The sequence below is a fragment of the Thamnophis elegans genome, chromosome 2, assembly GCF_009769535.1.
Source record: "Thamnophis elegans isolate rThaEle1 chromosome 2, rThaEle1.pri, whole genome shotgun sequence".
Taxonomy (NCBI): domain Eukaryota; kingdom Metazoa; phylum Chordata; class Lepidosauria; order Squamata; family Colubridae; genus Thamnophis; species Thamnophis elegans.
In genome coordinates, this window is record NC_045542.1 from 35,254,840 (window position 1) to 35,273,422 (window position 18,583).

At 42.3% G+C, this 18,583-nt stretch overlaps 1 protein-coding gene across 1 annotated transcript; it reads right to left on the reverse strand.

The window, feature by feature from the left end:
- Positions 1-2,591: 2,591 nt before the first annotated feature.
- On the reverse strand, positions 2,592-18,223 carry BLOC1S1 (biogenesis of lysosomal organelles complex 1 subunit 1). Its single transcript, XM_032211666.1, has 4 exons — positions 18,083-18,223; positions 13,425-13,497; positions 3,980-4,112; positions 2,592-3,066 (listed from the first exon to the last, which is right to left on the reverse strand). Exons 1-4 carry the CDS (start codon positions 18,141-18,143, stop codon positions 2,956-2,958), a joined length of 378 nt encoding a protein of 125 aa, XP_032067557.1. The 5' UTR covers positions 18,144-18,223; the 3' UTR covers positions 2,592-2,955.
- Between the last annotated feature and the right edge of the window lie 360 nt (positions 18,224-18,583).

The window sequence follows — 18,583 nt, forward strand, 5'->3', positions numbered from 1 at the left end:
TTAGAAAGCCATTTACATTCAGACGCACAAAAGCATTCAAAATGTGTGGTTTTCTGATCTCCAAATGAAGCAAATATGGAATTCCATATACAGGTATCTTGATTTGGTAATCTTGTGTTCATTAGAAAGGCCCAGTTAAGCCAAAAGATACAGATAAGGAAGAAAGGAAAATAAATGGTTTAAATTTTTACAGACAAACTCTGCCCTAAGTTAGGGAGTCTCAGTGCTGTTGTAAGAAATGCAACAATTAAAGTACTGAAATGGGCAAAAGATGATGGATAGATAATTTTTGTTGTTGTGGTGGTGATTTGCTTTTCCGTTTCTCTCTCTTTTCTTTTAAAACATAGCACTTAAAGTACTGAAACGGGCAAAGATGATTTCTCTTTTTTGCTGTTGCTCTGATTTGCTTTTCTTTTTCTCACTCTCTTTTCTTTTTGTAAGTGGGTGACATGATTAGAAATTATACAGAATAGAAAGAAAAAGCCTTTTAATAAAGGATTAAAGCTAGAATACGATAGAAATAAGAGAAGGGGGAATATTAGTGTATAAATTTTGTATATAATAATTTTTATATGATAAAATAAAAGTAATAACAAGAGAAAACATGGAATAATTGAACAATAGATTGCAACCTAATATAAGTGTGTATTACTATTAGGAAAATGTATCGTATTTTTTGGAGTATAAGACACACCGGAGTATAAGACGCACTGAAGGTTTTGAAGAGGCAAATTTTAAAAAAGTTTTTGCACTCTGCAAACCTCCCAAAAATGGCTCGTTCTTCACGGGAAAAAAAAAGTGCATAAATAGCCTTTAGGAGGCTTGTAGAGCTCAAGACTGGATTATTGTAATGCGCTCTACATGGGGCTGCCCTTGAAGAGTGTTCGAAGACTCCAATTAGTCCAGAATGCAGCCGCGCGAGCGATTGTGGGTGCACCAAGGTACACCCACGTTACACCTATCCTCCGCGAGCTGCACTGGCTACCTATTAGTCTCCGAATCCGCTTCAAGGTGCTGGTCGCTACCTATAAAGCCCTACATGGCATCGGACCTGAGAGACCGCCTCCTGCCGATTACCTCTCTCAGACCAATTAGATCGCACAGGTTGGGTCTCCTCCGGATTCCATCTGCCAGCCAATGTCGGCTGGTGACTCCCCGGGGGAGAGCCTTCTCTGTTGCAGCTCCGGCCCTCTGGAACGAGCTCCCTGTTGAGATCCAGATCCTTACTACCCTCCTGGCCTTCCGCAAAGCCACCAAGTCCTGGCTGTTCCAGCAGGCTGGGGGGAGCTGAGAAGCATCTACCTCCATAGAAATTGTGAATGTTGGTTTTGTTTTTAATATGTTGTCTTTGTCTTGTTCCCCTCTTTCCCTTGTCTTTTGTAAGCCGCCTGGAGTCCTCCGGGAGTGGGCGGCATACAAGACAAATAAATAAATAAATAAATAAATAAACAAACAAGTAAATAAATAAATAAATAAATAAATAAATAAAGTCCGTCCCCCCCAACAACAAGCAAAAAACAGCCCGTTTTTTTGTCAAAAAAAAAAGGGGCATGCAAGCACCCTTGGGGGCTGGGTGGGGGCAAAATTGAGCCCTCCCCAGCCCCCAGGAGCTCTCTAAAAGCTTCCTAGAGGCTCTGCACAGCCATTTCGGTGAAGGGAGCGGGGCTTCAGGAGGCAAAAAATGCTGTATTCAGTGTATAAGACACACCCCGATTTTCACCCTCTTTTTTGAGGGAACGAGGTGCGTCTTATACTCCGAAAAATACAGTAAGTTGATTGAATGTAATAATTATGATTAACTTTATCAATTTTACTTGTGTTATAATGTATGACATCCAGGTACCACACTGTTTATTCATTGATTTATTTGTAAAAAATAAAAAAAATAAAAAACTTGGGGAATAAAGAAATACAACAAGAACTCCTGTATTGTCGTGATTGTGATGGGCAGAAAATATATTTAATAAAGGATTATTACTGACTCAAAAGTTGCCCAACCTTTGCAACTACAAAAGTAGATGGAAGGCACACAAGATCAGGAAAAGAGAAGCAGAATATTTCCTAGCTGAAGCCCACTCAAGCCAGAGGTAGAACTGCACATACTAAAGGCAACCCATCTGTGGAACCAGGGAATATGGGGAGCTTCCTTAATAGGAGGAGATTTTCCCGGACCATATTAAAATATCCAGCCTCTTCTACCATAAAGCTAGTGAAGGGAGAGGCAACACTCTAGAAATAGAAATTGAACACTTTTGGCATTCCATGTCACACCCCTCTTACCCAAGCATGTAGCACATGCCGAATTAAGGAGAGATTAGGACAAATTAAATCTGAGAAAGGTTCCTTTGTATAAAGGCTTGAAAAACATGGGGGAAGGATTTGAAAACTAAAAGAGGATGAAGAGGCCAGGCTGGGTGACCTTATGAGAAAAAGCTCCAGCCACACAGAAGTTCCCCATCTCCAATCCATCCCTCTGTCTGAGGAAGAGAAGGCAGCTTTCTGTCCTCCTTCACCATTTGCCAAGATGGGGTTACACAGCTGATAGAACCAACATCCGCCCCCCCTGCAATGACTCACACCGACACTTGCAATGTAATTAAGCCACCTGCTTTTATTTCATTCTTTCTAACTTCATAGCACAGACTGATCCAGCTTGCATGGAAAAAGCATGGCTTCTATTCCTGTCCGTGTGGGTATGGGCACTTCCATGCCAGTGTTTCATGGTTCCTCCCAGCTGCCCATGGATACTCAGCCAAAGCAAAAGACCCAATGGCGCCTCTTATGCCATCTAAATGGGCCGGGGAGGGAGGGGGAAAGCTTATTCAGTGCTGCAGAAGAATAGTCACTGAACTAGAGGAAGAGGTTGCAGGCAAGGACTCTGCCATGACATGCCTTCAGTTGGCAACATAGCATGAGAGATGCAATTCTGGTGACCAATAGAATCTGGCATCTGGATCAGGAAGTGGAAGGCTGCAGCTGCCCTTTGTAAACGTATTCCAGAGCGGTGGCAATGGTCCGCATGTCCATCTCGATACTCCGTGCCCAGTTCTCCACATCACCAATTTCCTGGCCAGAGAGATAAGTCAAGATTAAACTCGTTCTTTGGCTTCTCAAATCCATACATGCCTGGACCTAATTTTCTAGAGCATCCTTCTGCTCTGACACTGAAATAATTTTAGATGAATTTGAGGATAATGTACAGAAAACAATTTACCATTTTAACAGAAGACCTTTGTTAGCCCTCATCTCTTTCGCTAAATACACATACAAAGTTCAAAGTCTTTCATTTCTTTGTCTACTAGACTCTGTCTGTCTGTCCGTCCGTCCGTCCGTCCGTCTATCCATCCATCCATCCATCCATCCATCCATCCATCCATCCATCCTCCATCCACCCACCCACCCATCCATCCATCCTCCATCCACCCACCCATCCATCCATCTATATCATCCGTCTATGACCAGTAGATGGCGCTCTCCCATTACACTCAGGATTAATGACAGAGTGACAAAACAACAAAATATATTTGAGATCAAGTAAACATTCTTTTGGTGTAGTGAGTTGCTGACAATAAGCTTTAAATAAAAGTGTAACTACACTCACTCTTCTCCGATGTCCCAGGTTGCTAATCCCTGCCCAGTGTGCCATAGTAGAACCAGAGAGCACACAAGGGTCAAAGGTGCATTTTTCAAATGGGCATGCTTGCATTAGAATTTTTGAAATAGAAATCATAGCATATAATTGATATTTAAAAAGTTATAAATGATGGGCCAGAGGGGAGACCTGAGATGTTTGTTATTTCTTTCCCCTTCTGGAATTGCCTCTTCTTTTGTATCTGGGAACTGATGGCTCTGTATATGCTGAACCCACCTGTGATGCCCCCTATTCCCACTCGCCCAGCCCAGCCCTTTAAGGCTGATCTTAATACAATATATGCACAATATATGAACCACTGCCATTCATACAGGCAACTGTGCTCACCTTCAGAGCTTGATTGAAGTTTTCTACCATGCTGATCCACTGGCCTGTTTGCTTGGCAAACTGAGCAGCTTGGATCTGCAGTGTCTTCACCTCGTGGTCCAGCTTCCTTTGGTTCACATAAGCCTGGGCCACCCTGGGAATGAGAGGCTCAGTCATTCTTTTAAGACAACAAGGGAGGAACAGAACAGGCTTCCTTTCTCTAAGCTCTCCGTCACTCAATTTTCTGTTCAAACTTTTCCCCGTACTAAGTAGCTTCCCAGCTCAGAGCAAGCTAATCCCAGGGGCAGAGGCAGGCGCTGGGAGCTTGTAGCCGGATAAATTCCCAAGGATATAGTAGATTAAGTATCTAAGCAACATCTGGCAATCATTATAAATATGAGGAGCATCTGGATCCATTTGTGAATAAGGCAAAGTCAGGTAAAAGATTCAGCATGGTGAGGAGGCTGAGCCACTGAAGAAATTGTCCAAAGAAGGGCATATAGCAATAGCACTTAGATTTATATACTGCTTCACAGTGCTTTCCAGCCCTCTCTATGTGGTTTACAGAGTCAGCCTATCGACCCCAACAATCTGAATTCTCATTTTGCCCATCTCAGAAGGATGGAAGGCTGAGTCAACCTTGAACCTGGTGGGATTCGAACCACCAAATTGGGAAAAAGGGATATAAGGGAAGGGCAAAACAATAAGAGGTTGTGATGAAGAGGAAAAATCAACCAACCTGCAAAAAGCCAGGGTGTTTCTAAAACTAGCTGCTGCATTAGCGACATATAGAAATAAAGTCATTCTGAGAATTCCTTTCATTGTGTACTTTTAGGAAGCAAATTTTCCAGATTGAGTTAAAAAAACCTCTGTTCCAAGAAACTATGATATCCTTCCTGTATAAATTATAGCTTCTGATAACGCATAGTCTCAGACCTTACCCAGCATGTGGTAAGTGACTTGTTCTGTAATGTCTCAATAAATGAACAGGAATTCTCCTACTTCACTGAACGGTGAACATTCTCAACTAATATGGGTTTCTCTTGCAGGCGGAGGATTAAGAGACAGAGAAAGCAGCACTTTCAAAGGGGAGAGATGCTACTGTGTAAACTTTACTTTGTGGAACTAAAACCTCTTGAGGCTTTCTCCAAATTTTTTATCAGCTGTCTAAGAGGAATGTAAAATATACGGAGTATAAGGTTTACTCTAAAATCTTCAATCACTGAAGCCAGGGGTCCTCAACCAATTCACGGTCCCTCAGATTCTTGGGGGGGCGGGGCGGACTGCCTGGGTGGGTGTGACTAGGTGTCACTGGGTGGGCTTGGCTAGGTGGTCATATAACTGGGTGGGGGTGGCTAGGTGGTCATGTGACTGGGTGGGAGGTGGCCATGTGACCAGGTGGTCATGGCCAATGTAGCAGTCCATTAAACAATGTGCTCAAATTAAACTTTAATTTGTTATGCTCCTGGGGATGGAAAGCAGGTTAATGACGGGATGTGGCTGCCTGGGGGGGCTGCCCCCCTCCCTCTGGAGGCTAGGGAGGCCAAAACCAGCCAATGTTTGGCTTCCTGAGGCCTCCCTGCATCTCGTTTTTGGCCTCCTCGGCCTCCAGAAAGTGGAGGGGGGCCAATGAATAGGTGGGGCGATGTGGGTGGGGCAGCCTTATGGTCCCCCACAGGGCGGATTAATGGCTTTGATGGACTGTATCTGGCCCCCGTTTGAGGAACCCTGGTTTAAGCTGATGTGAAGGATGTTTCAAAAGACCAAAGATTTGTGCAGACTGCTACTGTGACTTGTTACACAATGACATTATATTTAAAAGGTGAAGTGCTGGGCTTTGCACGGTTGTATGAACGAGGATCTTAAATGACTGAAAGTGATTATCTGAGAAAGTTCTCCTATAATTGCCAGAGGCTCATCTTGTGGAAATTCAGGGTCAAACTTTCTCTGTAACCATCCCAGGTCTCTGGAAAATATTCTCTTTTGAACTGAGGCTTCTACCCTTTGCAGACCTTTTTAAATGGGCTTGTAATTGCTTTTAAAGTCTCTTATTTTTAATTCTACTGAGGATCTAAAGCACCAAGATATTTCAATGATCAGAGAAATATAAGTTAATCTGGATTGTCCTCTCTGTTAATACTTTTTAACAATCTTTCATGAATCATTATTCTTGCCTGTAATGAAGTAGGACTAGGTCAATTAAAGCTCTTTAATGCACTATGGGCTTCTAATACAATTCCTTCTTTAATCAACTGAGTATTTATATGGGTGTTTGATGCTTAATCTATTATACCATTTAAGAAAAACCCCTATGGCTATTCCTATTCCTATTATCACCTACTGTATTTTTAATGAACTATGCAACCAATTAAACATTTAATTGAATTGTGTATCAGTTGCGTTCTGTTCAATGAATAGATGAATGTTTTATAAGTGGTATATTTTCAGAAAATATCTTTTAATGTTAAACTGATATATGCTCTTTTTCTAACTCGAGATACGGTAATTGAGTTTATATTCATATATCTGACATAAAATATATAATACATCTGGGGTAGAAACAGCAATATTCTGATATTGATAGTAATCTGACTGAAATGGACTGATACTTTTGATAAAAGGCTAATGAGATATTTTCATCGACATTTCAACATACGTGTTTTCAGTTAAGAAATGTTGATATATGAAGTCAGTATTGTCTGTTTATAAAAGAGTCTTCTATGTGAGATGAAAATCACATAAGCAAGCTACAACAGAAAATCCATCTTCTGCCAATAATAAAAAGTTAAATATTTAAATAATTTTACTGCATTTGATAATAATACTTTTGAGAACGGAAGGAACAGTTTCCAGGTAAGGGAGACAGGTGTGACAATGATAGGGATTATTCTTGAAAACATTTTATGCTAAAAATATGGTCTTATATTATTTGTTTTTGACATATTTGCTTGAATGTAATACTTCTGATAGAATCCTTTACCTAGGCTGCCTTACTGATCAACAAGGAAATTAGAAGTTATATTTGCAGATACCTTTCTTCATTTGCAGCCCCTAAAAATTACAGCAAAAGATTGGAAGATCCCAAGCCCCCCAACTTTACAAAGAGATGAGGATTTAGTTGTCTCTTCTCATTTTTTCATGCAGAAACCTTGGGAGATCTTGGATGTTTATCTGACAGGAATCTTTCCACTCCTATCTGGACTCAAATATACAAATTAAAGCTATAGAAAAAGGCTCTGAATATTACCAGGCTCCTTGGAAGAAGAACAAAAATCTTTTGAGATGGATTTGTTAGACCAAACAGTCTAACAGTCAGCTGCAGGGGGCAGGGCAGGTACCTGTTTGAATCATCCTTTCATTTGCTTTACATTGCATCTGGTACCAATTTAAATCTTTGCTCCACTGATTTTTGTCCACTGAAGTCAGTGGCCCACTAAATGAGAATGGATTGGAAAACACAAAATATGTATTGAAATAACTAGTGGGACTGATACAAGACAATATTTGTAGTTCAGGGTTGAACTGTGGGGTCCTTGGTACTCTCTAAGATTGCCTGGATGTTATAGATTATAGATGTTTCATTACCCAACTAAATAACATAATCAGTGTGAGAAGAGAGTGGGGTTTGGTCTCTGTTTATATACCAGTGGCTTGCATTGTCAGTGTTGGTTGGAGTGTTCTTGATAGTTCCTTGATGAGGCTGTTGCTTACCGTTTGTCTGAGTTGGTAGTTATAACTTATGGAATTATACCTTATTTGGTTGATTTTCTAATGAAAAATATCCATCTCTAACTAAGGAGCCTCGTAGCACAGTGGTTAGAGTGCAGTACTGCAGGCTACTTCCGCTGATTGCCGGTCACTTGCAATTTGGCAATTCAAATCCCACCAGGCTCAAGGTTGACTCAGCCTTCTATCCTTCTGAGGTGGGTAAAGTGAGGACCCAGATTGTTGGGGGCAACAGGCTGACTCTGTAAACTACTTAGAGAGGGCTGTAAAAGCACTGTAAAGAGGGTATATAAGTCTAAGTGCTATTGCTATCTAATAATTTAATATACTAATCTGTTCTGACCCCCTCCTCCGTCCAGTAACGAATGCCGAAACAAGCTTAACTGGAATATACTTTAATTAGCAAGATACCAAAACCTTGGTGGCTGAAAGCCAAGCAGAACAAACAGATAAGGACCTTGGCAGCAACTCAGACAAACTCAGGCAGCAATAAACACAGATAAGGCTTGGCAGCAATCCAGCCTGCCAAGCTCTCAGTACTGTCCTCCGACATTCAATCCTGCGTTGACTTCTACAAAGAAGGCCATGTGCACAAGTAGCTTTTATAGTCTGGAGAGGAGCCTAATGACCACCAGCTCCTGTAATTGCATAATTGTTCCTGACGCCTAGTAGCTCTTCGATGGCGTGCATCCAGGAACAACTCACTGCTGGCCTCCGGCTCACTCTCCCTTGTCTCCCCCCCACTGGTCCAAGGCTCAGGTTCCTCCTAGTGGCCAACCAGTCTCTCTGTGCCCTGCTTGGAGTCAGAACCCTGTCCAGGGTCCTCCACATCCTCCAGAGCCGACTCAGAAGGCCCCTTGCTGTCGGAGTCTGGTGGCAGCTCCAACGGCACCTGCTGGGCCACAACACTAATTCATGTTTTGTATATGTGCCCCCACTCCCATATGTGAGGCAACTGCTTTATTGCATTTCCATTCCCCATCTCACCCTCTTTAAAGGCCCTGAAAGCATTTCAGAATGGATTATTTGTTGGAAAAAGTCACGCCTGGAATTTATTAAAAATTCTTTTTGTGGCTATAGAAATTAAAACATGATAGTGTTCTAACACGTTTAAGTGGAAGAAAAGTGTTGCCTTGCATAAAAAGGAAATCTTAAAAAAGTTATCTTGATGTTTATAGATGCAAGCATATGCAAAAAATAACTTATAATTGCCTCCATGAGGAAAGGGATTATGAATACAATATTAATCTTAGGGGGGATGCTTTTAAAGCTAAGATAATGTCATTTGAGCTTTTTAGGAACGGGAGGAAATTACTTTCTCATGACACTGTAACACTGAGTACCAGATAGACAAATAGTTCTTTAAATATACTGGAACAATTAGCATACAATGGCTTGGACTAACTGAATTTTTGTGAAATAAACAAGAGATAGAGATATTTTAACACTGAGAAATGGTGAAGTTTTTAGTGCATTCTTTCACAAAATAACACAAAACAAAACAGTAACGCTTCTGATGCATTGTCTTCAACTCTTGGTAACTTCATGTAGACATATAGTTTTCTGGGCATCAGTATGAAAAGAAGTCTATTATTTCTCAGTAATAATGAAAAATCTGTAGACAATTGATGAGCAGGATGGTGAGCAGAACTAGTGGTCAGGATGAGTAAAAGGTGGAGACCAAAAGGCAGAGAATTATTGGTAGTGTGTGAGAGAGGATGATCCATCTCTTCTTGATTCCAAGGGAATGGAAAGCAATTGGATAATGTTAGTAAATTGGGTTAAGAAGACTCTGAACCTTTATATGAAAAATAGCAATAGCACTTAAGACTTATATACTGCTTCACAGTGCTTTACAGCCCTCTCTAAGCAGTTTACAGTCAGCCTATTGCCCCCAACAATCTGGATCCTCATTTTACCCATCCCAGAAGGATGGAAGGCTGAGTCAACCTTGAGCCTGGTGGGATTCAAACTTCAAATTGGAGGCAGTCAGCAGAAGTAGCTTGCAGTACCCCATTCTAATCACTGCGCCACCATGGCTCATAAATATATATTACAGTTCACTGTATACAGTGGGAAAAGGAATCGCAGGCTTGCCAGGACATCCACCATACCTCAAAGTGAATCCCCTCTTAGAATGGACCTTGGAGAAGATATGAAAGAGATGTGAAACAGGGACTTGGACAAGAAGTTATACAGTCCAGACACTGAAGCAAGCATAAGAAAGAATCTCAAAATAACCCTGCTTTAATTTCATTTCATATTAAGATGGAATAGAAAGAAACCTAGACTGGCTTTCAAGATTTTGAAATTTTTGAATACTGAATGCATTCTGAGCTATCCCAAACCAGAGAAGTCACAGGAGAGGGAGAGAAATGACCACATTACACACTTTGAACAACAGTTCCATCTGATATTCCTGTACAAGTTCTGTCCTTGTGACCTGCTGTTGCTATTAATAGAGAATAGAGCCAGAGATGAAGGAGACTCCTTGCCAATTCCCAGGATAAGCTCCCCTGTATTATTTGCAGGAAGACAAGTGGGGGAATTTTACAGCTGACTCTTCGGTGACTTGTCCACTGATCTTGGTAAGATGCCAGGCCCATCTTCAGATGAGGGAAGGACGGATTCTCATCTCCGCCCATAACAACCTGTCTGGCTCATCTTCCTACAAGGGAGGGGAGGATCGTTCTGATAGGGGAGGTGAAGTAAAGGAATTCAGAGCTGATCTTGAAGAAGGTATGACGAGCCAGTTATGCAGGGACTTGGGACATGCAATACACAGTTCAGCAATTGAAGCACAGGTGAGAAAGAAAGTCAAAATAACCCCGCCTTGATTTTCTCCAACATAAGATGGGATAGAGAGAAACTCTGACCAGCTTTCAAGATTCTGTTATTGGGGCCCACAACAATAAAGCAACATTCTTAGAATCCCTGCCCGCTGCTTCTGTTTCTTGACCTGGCCTGTCTGAAAGGGCTGATACCTCTCTCCCTACTGACTTTAGCTAGTATTATAGTAAAATGAAAAATATGAAGCCATTGTTTTGTTTTTGTTGTTAGTTGCAAAGTCGTGTCCGACCCATCAAGACCCCATGGACGACATTCCACCAGGCCTTCCTGTCCTCTACTATCCTCTGGAATCCATTTAAGCTCATGCCTACTGCTTTGGTGACTCCATCCAGCCACTCATTCTTCTTCTTTTGCCCTCCATCATTCCCAGCATTAGGCTCTTCTCCAGTGAGTCCTTCTTTCTCATTAGGTGGCCAAAGTATTTGAGTTTCATCTTCAGATCGGGCCTCCTAAAGAGCAGTCAGGGTTGATCTCCTCTAGGACTGACGGGTTTGATCACCTTGCAGTCGAAGGGATTCGCAGGAGTCTTCTCCAGCACCAGAGTTCAAAGGCCCCAATTCTTTGGTGCTCAGCCTTTCTTATGGTCCAGCCTTATGAAGCCATTGGAAAAGTCTATGTGGCTTGATCACAGGGTAGACAAAGGAAGCCTGCTTTATATTCCCTGTTTACTAATGAGGAAGAGAAACATGCGAAAACCCTGAGGCTACAGCTACTTTTATGTTCCATTATCAGGATCTCATATACTTGTGTGGTAAAAAGTTATAACAACAAAAATAGTCTTTGCAAAAGGAGTTAGATGCAGCATTTCTGGGGAGAAACCTACACAAGGCTTATTTAATCATTTGCTCTACTGTCCCAAGGAATTTCTAGGGATCTGTGGTCTGTTGAAAGTCTCTAGGGAAATGTAGCCTGAAGAATAAAATTGTAATTCCCATTCTCATCCATTAACCACAAAACTAAATGGCGCCAGCAACTGTGGGAGCTTGTCAAGGACAGGAGTCATGCTATAAAATGTTGCAGCTTCTGCTTCCCAATGTAAATAAACACTTCAGGCTAGAGGGTGGTCTAGTTTCAGTCCCATCTTCTTTCAAAATAACTGTTGGGTAAAAGGGTGAAGAGTGTGATACAGGCCACAAAGTGTTAACAGGAAATCACATCCTTCCAATTAGTATTTCAGACCTTGCTGAAACATACAACTTTTGCCTTAGATCAGGGGTGTCCAATCTTGGCAACATTAAGACTTGTGGACGGAATTGGTTGCCTGGGGAATTCTGGGAGATGAAGTCCACAAGTCTTAAAAGTTGTTAAACTTGGACAACCCAGCCTTAGATGTTCTTATGTCACATGAATATTATTCTTCCAAGATTTTGCTGTCATATTGAGGCTAAAAACCTATTTATAATGCTATTATTTAAAATCTATTGGAAGAGAATTAATAGTCAAAAGTTGCATCAATTTATGTCTGAAATGGAGTATTCAGGTGTGATCCCCCCCCCCCCGGGCCTCTATTTTAACAAGAGACTTCAGAGTAACCAAAAAATGAATCATGGGTAACACAGAAGAGATCAAGAAAAGCAATATTTGCAATACTTAAACTATAGAGTTTTAAATTGTAATGTTGTGACTTATTTACTTAATAAATTTATATGTGCAACTCTGGGCAGCTCACAACGTATTAAAACCAAGGAAAAATGTTATCCATGAAACATAAGGTGCCAAAGCTAAAGCAATAAATCCAGTCCACATGGCTAAGACAACTGTGATGAGGTTCCTGGAGACAGCTATCAAACAGACAGTTTGATTATAGTTGATTATAGTTATAGAAAAGGATATCCATATAAAAGAGAGGTCGTTTCCCATCTGCATTTTTCTGCATTGCCATGTGAATTCTACAAAGCTATTTTTGTTAACATGCAACAAATGGCGAGAATTGAATTAAGTATTTATTTCTACAGAGCTGTGATGTTTAAAGCTCGTTACACTATTCAGGCATTCTCAGGAAAGTTCTGTATTATTCTTGGAATTGGCGAGATAAAGCTGAGGGGCTTGTCATATGCGTATGCTATGTTTATAGTCAAGGCAGGGAGATTGAACTGCTCTGTCCAGAGATTACATCCTTCACATTACTGGCTCTTGACTATTCCCTTATAAGGGAACAATTCAGGAACCTAAAGGTGTAAAACAAGGGTGTCCTTTTCTGCAACCTCCATCTTCTGTAATTTGATTCTCCCCCTGCCCCAGAAATACCAGTCAGTTATTAATTAATTTTTCAGTAAGCCTGCCCAAGGCACATTCAATTTCCCTTGGTTAAGAACTTTGCTCCATGAATGCAAAATGAGTTTTCTTTGTTGAAATGAAGAACTGATTTGCCTCCATAAAGTGCTTTCCAGCCTTAACAAACTTTTGCAGTAGCTAGAAGTGGCTTCTACTCATTGCAGCTTCCTAAAGAGAGCAGCCTTCAATGAAGTAACTATTTGCTGTTTGAAGTGAGAAGCTATCACTTCCTGATGCAGTTTCAAAGAGCTGATTCACTCAAAGTCCTCAAACCAAAGCATCTTTTTGAAAGTTTGTGTAGAAACCTTATATTTTGCCAATACAAATTTCAAATAGGAGGCATGAGCCAGATGGCAAAATATTCAAATTCCCATTTTCAAGAGTAACAGAGTTGGATGGGACCTTGCAGGACATCTAGTCCAACCCCCTGCCCAAGCAGGAGATCCTACATCTCTACTTAGGATCAAACTCACAACCTTCTGATTGTGAGACAAGAGCTTTGATGGATATATCAGTTTGATCTTCAATCATGCCTTGGATACCAATATCCATGCCATGTAATTTCATGGATATTTCATATAGTTTCAATCACTCCCCACTTCTCAATACTACTCACCCCACATTTAGATGATCAACGAGGGCTTCTGTTAAACAAGTTGCTGCAGCAATTGCTTCTCGCCTCCGCCGTTCTAGAAAGAAAAACAAATCTCTCTTCTATGATATCATTAAAGTCAGCATGTCTGTGAAATGACTCTGCATCACATCCTTGGCACTGTTTTCATATTATGTCCTTCCTCTCACTGTACATTAAATTATCTGTTTGGAATATTAAGGTTGTTTGCTTAGTAGAGCATTGATTTTATATAATATCCACCTCAGTAATTTAAGACAGGCCTCAATCTCCTATCTCCCTGACCATGGCACCAACATGCCTCAGGAATTGCTTTTTTAATGCCATCTCCCCATGATATTGTTTCTTTTCTTGGCTCACATCTCAAACAAAGCCAACTTTAGTTGATCTATTCTAGTTTTAAACTAGTGGAGTCTCACGCAAATTTAATCAACCGTATTATTGCTTATTTAATCAAGGCTTGGGATTGGCCCTACTGTTTACCATTTGAAAATGCTACAAGCATCTGTTCTGATCACATGGGCTTCTTAGAAACATGAATTTGAAAGAGAGTAGCCTGTTTTTTAATGTTTTTTTTCAGAGTCTTTGGTGAGAAGACGATAAATAGTCCCCAGCTTTATTTAGTGACCATTTGAAATTGCAACGGCATTGAAAAAAAGTGACTTATTATGACCATTTTTCACACTTACAACGTTGGTAATCCCCACAGTCACGTTAACAGATAAGTAGAGTTGGAATGGGCCTTGCAGGTCATCTAGTGGCAGTCATCTCCTGCCCAAGCAGGAGACCTTACAGCTGCCTCTACCTGTTATAGAACCCACAACCTCCTGATTGTGAGATGAAAGCTCCACCTCTAGGCCCCAACAGCAGGTGTGATCATGCTTGACAACTGGTATGTATTTATGATGGCCATGGGGCCCAGGGTCATGGGATCCCCCTTTGTGAGTTTCTGACAAGCAAAGGCAATAAGGAAGCCAGATTCACTTAACAACTTGTGTTACTAACAACTGCAGTGATTCATTTATCAGCTCATAATATGGAGCAAAACTCACTTAACAATTGTCTTGCTTAGCAAGAAAAATTTTGGGCTCAATTGTGGTCACACATCAAGTACTGTAGGTGGAAGGTTGCTTTAAACTGGGAAATAACTGATTTTTTTTTAATTTTTATCTCTTTATTTTTATTACAAATAATTCAAGGTGTTGAACATTCCTAATATACAATACAATACAACACAATAGCAGAGTTGGAAGGGACCTTGGAGGTCTTCTAGTCCAACCCTCTGCCTAGGCAGGAAACCCTATACCATTTCAGACAAATGGCTATCCAACATCTTCTTAAAGACTTAAGAAGTGTTGGGGCATTCACAACTTCTGGAGGCAAGCTGTTCCACTGATTAATTGTTCTAACTTAGGAAATTTCTCCTCAGTTCTAAGTTCTCTCCTTGATTAGTTTCCACCCATTGCTTTTTGTTCTACCCTCAAGTGCTTTGGAGAATATTCCTTCCTCTCTCTATTTTCTCCACAACTACCATGTGAGGTGAGTTAAGCTGAGAGTGACAGGCCCAAAGTCACCTAGCCGGCTCCCCTGCCTAAGTGGGAACTAGAACTCACAGCCTCCTGGTTTCTAGCCTGAGATCTTAAAACCACCAGACCAAACTTACCAAATCTTACCAAACGTTTTACCAACTGTATACTGATGGTTCTGCCACCACTGGATGCATTACTCTGCTTCTGCCCACAAGGAGTTTGAGGGCAGGGGCTTTTACAGGTCGTCCTTACGATCACAATTGAGTCCAACATTTATGTTGCTGAGAAATTTGTTAAGTGAGTTTTGCCCCGTTTTACAACTCTTCTTGTCATATTTGTTAAGTGAATCACTGCAGTTGTTAAGTTAGGAACATGGCTGTTAAGTGAATCTGGCTTCCACACTGACTTACCACTGGGATAACACGATGGTCGTAAATGTGAAAAATGGTCGTGTCGCTTTTTTCAGTGCCGTTTCTAACTTCAGTCTCTGAACAAACTGTTGTAAGTCGAGGACTATCTGTATTTAGTGAAGACGGTAGTGCAAGTTTGTCTATATTCTCTAGTCAGAGTCAATATCTCAGTGAGATGGGGGACATAAAAATTTAATAAATAAATACACCCATCCATTTCCCTGGAGGTCCCGAACTGCTACGGTCAAGAAGGCAGAATTGGCTGCCAGCACTGCCATTCCTTCTGTGCAAGACTAATAGAAGAAGAAGCCCACTAACGACAGCTCCTTCCTGCATTTCCTCTCTGCCTGAGACCCATGGCCTGCTGTATGTTTGCTCGTGGGTTTAGCCTCTTTTCACCTCCGCTAGACCGATTAGATCCCACAGATTAGGCCTCCTCCGAATTCCATCCGCCGGCCAGTGTCGACTGGCGACTACCCGGAGGAGAGCCTTTTCTGTGGCTGCTCCGACCCTTTGGAACGAACTCCCTGTGGAGATTCGAACCCTCACCACCCTCCAGGCCTTCCGCAAAGCCGTTAAAACCTGGCTGTTCCCACAGGCCTGGGGCTAAAGAGCTGTTGCCCCCGTCTGGAATGGTATGACTGTTGTGTGTTTTTAAATTATGTATTGTTATGTATCGTTTATTTTTTTATTTTTTGTCTGTCCCCCCCCCCCCCGATTTGATTTGTTAGCCGCCCTGAGTCCCCTTCGGGGGAAAAGGGTGGCATATAAATATAATAAATGAAATGAAAATGAATGAAATTTTCAGACCAGAAGAGGTCCAGAGCAGGGGTGGGTTCTGGCTGGTTTTACTGCCAATTTGCTCCTGCCCGCGTGCATGCAGAGTTCAATTAAAATTGTTCTGCGCATGTGTACAACTCAAAAACAAAATGGCGACGGTGACTGGGGAACCGGTTGGGGGGGTGAGGTAGGCCTGGGTGGCTGCCGATTCCAGCGGCCCAGACGGCCATACCACTACCGGTTCAGCCGAACCTGGTCGAACTGTTAGGAACCCACCTCTGGTCCAGAGACTGTGAAATTCAAGCAGTTTTATAGCCTTCGAAATGTTTACAGTTGTATTCAAGTACAGGTAGTCCTTGACTTACAACAGTTCATTTAGCGACCATTTGAAGTTATAATAGCAATGAAAAAAGTGACTTATGTTTACCATTTTAGAATGTTACAAGTATCTGTTCTGAATTTAAAAGAGAGCAGCCCGTTTTTTACAGTCCCCCCTCCCCCCCGGAGTCTTTGGTGAGAACACTACAAGTGGTCCCTAACTTACAAACATTTGTTTACGTAACCGTTTGAAGTTAAAATGGCACTGAAAAAAAGTGACTTATGACCGTTTCTCACACACAGCCACTGCAGCACCCCCACAGTCATGAGATTAAAATTCAGATGCTTGACAGCCGGTATGTATTTATGATGATTGCAGCATCCTGGGATCATGTGATCCCCTTTTGTGACCTTCTGATAAGCAAAGTCAATGGAGAAGCCAGATTCACTTAACAACCAGGTTACTAAGTTATCAACTGTGGTGATTCACTTACCAATTGTGGCAAGGAAGGTTGTAAAATGGGGCAAAACTCACTTAATAAATATTCTCACTCGACAACAAAAATTTGGGAATCAATTGTGGTCGTAAGCCAAGGATCACTACCTGTATAGGTAGTTCTTGACTTACAACAGTTCACTTAGTGACCGTTCAAAGTTACAACGGAACTGAAAAAAGTGACAGGACCGTTTTTCACACTTGTGACCCTGCGATATCCCTGTGGTCACATGATTTGCATTCGGATTGTTGACAACTGACTCCAATTTATGATGGGTCGCAGTGTCCCAGAATCCTGTGATCTCCTTTGGCGACCCTTCTGCCAAGCAAAGTCAATGGGGAAACCAAATTCACTTAACAACCGTGTTACTCTAATTGAAGAACTGCAGGGATTCACTGAACAAATGCGCGCTGAGAAAAGTCGTAAAGTGGGGCAAAATTCACTGAACAAATGTCTTACATAGCAACATACATTTTGGCCTTAATTGTGGTTGTAAAGTCGAGGACTACCTGTGTTTATTTATTAAATATATATGCCGCTTTTCTCACTCTCGAGGATGACGCTAGCCAGGCAATATGAGGCTAGCTAGTTCAGATCACACAAAACTAGACATCCTTGGGGGGGGAGTGTTCCAATGTAGTTTGAAGGTTTGTGTAGTGAGAATTACAGCTGCAGCCACACTCGGAATCAGAACAGACCTGGAAGGGACCTTGGAGGTCTTCTAGTCCAGCCCCCTGCTCAAGCAGGAGACCCTACTGCTTTCCTAATGCTTAGTGCTTGAGCACTAAGGACGAAGGAAAGAAAAGGGAAGCTACTCATCATTCTTTGGATTTAAGAGACCGGAAGGAAAAGGATGAACAGCTGAGCTCCACAAACACGCGAGTCAGACTCAAATTACACCTGCCGAAAATCCGGTGGGTTTTTTTTTATTATTATTATTATTACTACGCGCCGAGTCACGAAAGCCACGGAGTCCCTCGCCTCGATACCCCCGAACTCGGCCCTCCTCCTCTCCCCGCAACCTTTCCAAGAGTTGAGACGTCGGGGAGGGGTGGGGTGGGGAGGCACAGGGAGCCAGGCTTTTTCCCGAGGCTCCCCCGGCCGCTCACCTTGCAGCTCCTTCCGCTCGCTCTGCTTGGCCTGGTGCTCCCGCAGCAAGCGGGAGAGCATGGCCGTCCCGGGGAGAGAGAAAGAGAGAGAGCACCGAAGCGCCCGGTCTTCCCCTCGGCCTTCCTCCTTGTCAGATGACTCCGGCGCTCACGTGTGAGCCGCTGGGCGGTGCTGGGAAAGCGCGGTGTCGGCGGGAGGCTTGCTCTTTTCTCTCTTTCTCCCCGTCCGATGATTTGGATGCTAAGACGGAGGGGATTCGTCGGGGAATGGGTGCTGCATCGCTGGCACGTCTGCCAGGCACGCCGGTTAGCAGCGAAGAATTTCCCGCCTCTTTGAAGTGATTCACATCGACTCTTGACACTGCCAACTCCTCTCTCTCTCTTCTCCATCTTTCTCTCTCTCTCTTCCCCATCTCTTTCTCTCTCTCTTCTTTCCTTTCTTCCTCCCTCCCTCCCCCTTCCTCTCTCTCCCTCCTTTCCCTCCCTCGCTCCTTCCTTCTT

Bases quoted from the DNA above. Each gene is read 5' to 3' on its own strand.
- BLOC1S1 (XM_032211666.1), bottom strand. From the start codon at position 18,143: ATGCTCTCCCGCTTGCTGCGGGAGCACCAGGCCAAGCAGAGCGAGCGG. The intron at 13,498-18,082 runs GTGAGCGGCCGG...TTTTCTTTCTAG, and splicing joins CGAGCGGAAGGAGCTGCAAG to AACGGCGGAGGCGAGAAGCA. The intron at 3,067-3,979 runs GTGAGCACAGTT...CTCTCTGGCCAG, and splicing joins ACTTCAATCAAGCTCTGAAG to GAAATTGGTGATGTGGAGAA.